The sequence below is a fragment of the Haliotis asinina genome, chromosome 4 (genome assembly GCF_037392515.1).
Source record: "Haliotis asinina isolate JCU_RB_2024 chromosome 4, JCU_Hal_asi_v2, whole genome shotgun sequence".
In the NCBI taxonomy this organism is placed as follows: Eukaryota; Metazoa; Mollusca; class Gastropoda; order Lepetellida; family Haliotidae; genus Haliotis; species Haliotis asinina.
In genome coordinates this window covers 15,763,435-15,769,527 of record NC_090283.1, presented here as the reverse complement: position 1 = coordinate 15,769,527, position 6,093 = coordinate 15,763,435, and the positions used below count along the sequence as shown (strand labels likewise).

General features: G+C 37.6%; 1 protein-coding gene across 1 annotated transcript; it reads left to right on the top strand.

Annotated features, from left to right (window-relative positions):
- Positions 1-204: 204 nt before the first annotated feature.
- Positions 205-5,836, top strand: LOC137280798 (uncharacterized). The gene is made up of 4 exons (XM_067812003.1): positions 205-247; positions 4,331-4,549; positions 4,798-5,031; positions 5,577-5,836. The coding sequence occupies exons 1-4, from the start codon at positions 205-207 to the stop codon at positions 5,834-5,836; spliced, it is 756 nt and encodes a 251-aa protein (XP_067668104.1).
- Positions 5,837-6,093: the final 257 nt, after the last annotated feature.

The following is a 6,093-nucleotide window of genomic DNA, read 5'->3' as shown; positions in this document are numbered from 1 at the left end:
ATTTGATTTAACTACTTACATCAAAATACCTAAAAATCAGTAATCAGATTCAGTTCAAGTAATTAGGGAATTATCACTCTTATTGATATTACACTCTTCTTTATTGATAATGCGGCTTGGATCAATTGCCATATAAGGTATGTATCAGTGTCAGGTGCAAACATTCAAACACCATCGCGATTCCGAATCAACATGATGCTTACAATGGAAAACTTCGTGCTTGCTTTTTGTTCTGTCTTCCTGCAAGGTATGTTTCTCATTACAATATTTAAGGTCAGTGACAAACGTTATGAGGTCTTGTTTCCGAATACGATTTAGAAACGTTAAAACGAAGGCACTTTGTATTGAAAACCGTCCGATTCTGTTTCCCACCTTTAACTCATGCCATAATGTGATGTCATTATAGAAGAATGTACGATTTTCTTTAACATGTGTTTTGCTAGTATCATGGGAGGGGAAGACATGCATGCTTATTCACAAACACTTCATATAACAACTATTTGACACGTCAGCAAATATTGATACATCATTAACGACATTTAGATTCTTGCAGTGCTGTTTATTTCCATACTAACAAGAGCGAAAGACATATTGTAAACTTGTGTGAGTTTTATGTGAGTGAATATGATTTTATACTGTTTTTGATAATACCTCAAAGGGGCACTAGAAATGGGAATCTTGTATGTTGTAAGACGTATCATCTAAATATTACCAGTAACAAGGCAATACAATTACATCATAGTTTTACAAAAAAAACAATTTATAACTTAAGAAATAATTGCTAAAAACAGCAATCCAAGATAGGCCTTTTAACATATATCAGCCCATTTACGGATGTCCAGATCGAATGACGAATGTACACTATGACATGCATGGTACGTCAGCAATCATCAGCAATTCACTTTCAATACGTGCTGCTACACAGTATCATGACATCGCTTGGACATCAAATTAGCCGCACAGAAAAAGTGAAAGCTTGCATGTCAACCGCCTTTTTCACGGTAACCCTGAGTTAAACGCAACCAGGTGAAGATCAGGTCGTAAAAGGCCACTTACGGAATCAAGTGGTCAGACTCCCTGACCTGAATGACACATGACATCGCATCCCAACTGTGAGCAATCGGGATACGATGGAATGTGTGCTTTTATTCACTCTATGGACATATCCAGTCTCCATTATTGACAGACCGTCGCCATAAAACTGGCTTAAAACTAAACTCACTCACTCACAACTGTCAAACGAGTCACCTACTCAAATGTACAAGACAAAACAAAATGTCGGTAACGGGAATCTGCAATCTAAAGATAAAAAAATATCTAATTCATACTTTGAGGAATAAATTAGACAATCATTCCAGTTTTTTTATCAAATGACTTAACAGAAACAGATGTATAGGTCATAGGTCAGAAATCAAAACATTTAGTTACATTGATCACTTTTCTTCGCTGCTGAATGTATCCAATGCGCTTCTTGTACATATTGATGGTTACCATTATGTTGGCCAGGAGTGTGATACCGATGACATCCTTAATGTACTTATAACTGTAGATGAAGTTGACGCTCATATTAAGGAACTGGGCAATAACAGATCACCCGGATGGATGGTATACTTGCAAAGTTTTTAATACATACAAGAAGTAGCTATAGTCTGTCAACAGTTCTTACTCACGTTTTTGATAAGATAATAAACACTGGTTCTTTTCCACTCCAATGGGATAAAGATATATTATGTCCTATATTTGTCCTATATCTCCTATATTTATGTCTGTTGATAAGCATGATGTTAGCAATAACAAAAATATTTCTTAAATTGACTCTATTTGTAAAGTGTTCAAATCCATTTCCAATGCAAGGTTGAAAGATTATTGTGAAGTTAATAGTATTGTTGAATCACAGGCTGGCTTTAGCCCACGATATTCAACTATTGATAATTATATGTTTACCTTGGAGTCCTTAGTACAGAAATATGCTTGCAAAAGAATGGGGCTATTTTATTGTCTGTTTATAGACTTTTCCAAGGTGTTTGATACTGTTCGCCATGATATATTAAGTAGTCTCAAAGATGTTGGAGCAATGGGTAAATTTCTTAATATCCTTAGTTCTATGTACAGTAGTTCGTCTCTATGTGTTAGAGGTCAACAGTACATGGTCTGTCTCAGTACTTTCCTTGTAATACAGGTACTCGCCAGGGATGTATACTCAGTCCACAGTTGTTCATAATTTTGATCAACAAGCTTGCACATCTCATGGAAGAAATTGGTGGCAAAAAGTGTCAGAATGCAAAGTAAACGTTAGATGATAATTATATGGTTTGTCATGGGAAATATTTGCCAATATAATATTATCAAAACAAGAAACAAATACGTTATGTAATTCTATCACACGCATCCTCTTGAATTACTTGTTGTTTGTTGAGACAGATCTCTGTTAATGACTATTTATATTAAGAGCTTTAAGCTGTAATATACTTTTGTAGTAAATGAATCAATAAATTCACATATATCAAATGAATCACAAAACTGGCTGATGGACATATTTTTTTGCATAGGGTAAACATTGTATTGCAAAACTAGTGTGACTGGTGTTTCCGATACATCCGACTAACTGCTTGGTATATAGCACTTACATACGTATGCATACAAATATACAGTAGTGTCAGAATTTAAAGCCAAAATTAATTCAGATGAGTGAGTACCTGCTGCGCAGAATGTAAATGATATATTTAAAACTAATTGTTATTTTCTATACGGAATTTCTTCAATTGTCAGGGATGTGTAATAATCACAAATTAACGATAAAAACCTTCCAGGGGATACTCGTTGGTTGGCGGTGTATCTCCGATCGGTGGCAGTATGAGAGCTATTTGTAAGAGTAAATATAGTTAAAGAATTATCGTTGGAAATAACATAGGGCTTGACAACATATAAACAGAATTTTCATAGATGCTACGACACCCAAGGCTTGCACTGTTTCGTGTTCTGTTGCAGGATATGCCGTGACAATATACCGATTTTTCACGTCTTTCCCCTCTTTATTTACATCGTGTAAATTTGTATTACAGTTGGAGATTAAACAAACGATGCTTTTCTAAACTATAAATCTAAGCAAAACAAGTGTCATTTAATGGCTTTTCCTCGTAAAAAATAGCTTTTTTCAGTAAAGGTAACCAGGGCAACGCGCAACCACTTCAGCACTATGTCCCGTGCTTGCATTCTCGACATACGCCGACTTGCTTCTTTTGAACCATATCTCACAGATGACTCTCAGCCATTCTTGTACGTTGCTTTATCCGCAAAATCCCTTCTTAAGTTCTCATTTAAACAACCTTTTCTTTAATGTGTACCTTCCGTCCAGTTTTTGGGGAGAGATGCTTAAAGAATCCTTTCAGGACACTATCCATACCTATTACACTTACATGCAGTCCTGTATTAACCGTACCTTGTTCTGTGAGAGATCTCTGTACATAAGGGAGTTGGGAGCAGATTGATCATTGATTTTGGCGAACTGGATACAATGGCTTGCACACAAGCTTTGTCATCGTATCGTATGGATGGTGTGGAACAGACTGGACTGAGTGAGTGAGTTAATATTTAAGGTCACATCGACACTTTGAGCCATATAGAGACGAAAACAAGTCATACAATAAAAATTAAAAAAAAGACAGTGTTAACCTGCCGACGATGGGCAGTATTACACTAGAGTATCACAAATAAGAACATTAAACTAGGATGTAAAACTAAGGCACTATAATTAAAGAAGACTGTACAATATAAAAAGCGGGCATTGTATCGCCAACAACAGAAGGTAGATCACCATACTAGGGACCATGGGGTCTTACAGTACATTTGCTACCTCCATGGACCTTACCTGCATTTACACCATCCCCTCGGCCTATGGCAAAAGTGGCAAAATCTAGCCAAAATGTAAGGTACCAAAAATACTCCATTTTAAAACTTGGTATGTGAAATGGTTATTTTGAAAATTCTGGGACTTACGTACCCTCTCAGGGGCACAATATCTTTTCGATACTTTTAACCCGGTTCAGACTCAACTTCTTTACAACTAACATCTTGCAGATGTAATACTGCTATCACAAATATGTAGTGACGATATAGTCTCAATTGTATAATCGACCCTTCTTTTAGAAGCTTAAGATATTTCAAATGGATGTGGAGCTGGTTTAGTCGCATTTAGTTTATATGATAACGAAGTCATCGACCATGGACCCCCGATTCCTTTAAGACAAATGTGAGTTTTCAAAAGTCTGGCGGAAACAGCAAAAAGCCTGTGCTCATATTGGGTGTTTTATTTGCATTACTATGTTTTCAGGTGTTTCCGTAAACAAAGCGGAGAACATTATGCTGGGTAAACCCAGTGAACTCAGCTCAGTCTACTGGAATGCTGAGAATGCCAATGACGGTAAAAAACACTACGGGTCCTTACCAGCTATGACTCATTCAAATGTGAATCCGTACTGGCAGGGAGATCTACAGGGATACTTCACCATTCACAACATCTCCGTAACGAGTGCCCTCATCTACGGTCACGGTTAGTCGTAAATAAAGTTGCCTGCTTATTTTCCACTCCAAAGTGTGTGGTACAGACTTAAGTAGTGCAGATGCAAGTATATGATTAACTGCATATTTGCTATCACAATATAGTCATAAAGGGCATGCTACTTAGACCTACATGTAATTTTATGTTTTTGACTATGCTACAAGCTGGCAATCGGAGATGTTTCCAAAAGCTTTATTGTCAACTTATCTTGTTTATCTTGTTAATATGTTATCAAATAGAGCAAAAGATGCAGGCTGCGTACGTGGGTGTGTCCACTGATGACAGCACTGACTGCCCTAACGTGGACATCGTCATCTGCGGCCAGTGTCCAGGAACTGTTGGTAAAGGAGAAACCTTCACCTTCACTTGTTCCCACCCACGACCAGTCAGATTCGTGAAGATCTGGAGAATCGGCACTCTTGATTTGGTTATTGGAGAAGTTGAGGTTGAAGGGACGCCCCTGAAAAGAAGCGGTAATATACTTTTTCACCTGAGAGAATGTTTTATCGCAAGCTATCAACCTTTCTTCATTGGTCAAGTCAGTTTTCTTTCTTGATAACAATTACCTTATGTGTACCTATAAGCGATCTGGAACAAAAACTTACTGAACATTTTGATGGAGAGGAACATGTTTTATTATGAACAGACAACGTCTTTATTACAACAGATGCGACGTTTATATATTCTAACAGCTTTATTAAACAGATGATTAACAACATATGCATCACACAGGATTATATATACACGATGGGCATTTAGGTTTATACAGATCGAGAAGTTGATGTACAGTACGTTGATATAGTGTAGCAGGTTATGATGACGGAGATGACTGAAGCCAGAAGGACAGAGGGTGGGTTATTCATGACTGACCCTGAGTCATTGGTCTTAAGCTGAAGGAATGTAATAACCTTGATATCTGCTGTTTGTTGGGATTTGAGTCATTTTGGGTTGATTGCCTACAGTAGTTTTCCTATTTTCGATCAAGTTGAGTCTTGACTAACATGCCATTTGCTTTCAGGAAGTAAGTACACAAATGTGGTCAACTCCATGATTTCAACGCCAATGACGTCCTTCACAGCTTCTTCCGCCACTGACTGCGGTCTCCGATGTCACATGTCCCAACCTTGCCTGAGTTTCAGTTACCACCCAACAGCTGCTCCCAACTGTCTCCTGACAACGAACCCAGGAGATGCAGCAACAGCAGTGGGGTGGACCAAGTACACCATCGAGAAGTGTTCCAGCAAGACCACCTGTGACCTGACAGATCATTTTAATTAGTACCAGATATACCAACCTTTCTTTTACTCTTGGTATACATTCTTTCCATTCTATTTGATTTGTTGACTTTACAAATAGTACGCTGAACTGATTACCTGGTCCAGACTACAGACCGCTGCCATATAGCGAGAATATTGCTAAACAACAACAACAAAACGAAAACAAAACAAAAGATAAAACAAAACAATAACAGTGTAACCATGTGACAAGTTTTACCATCTAGAACTGTCTACGAGAAGTCAGCATATGATCATTTT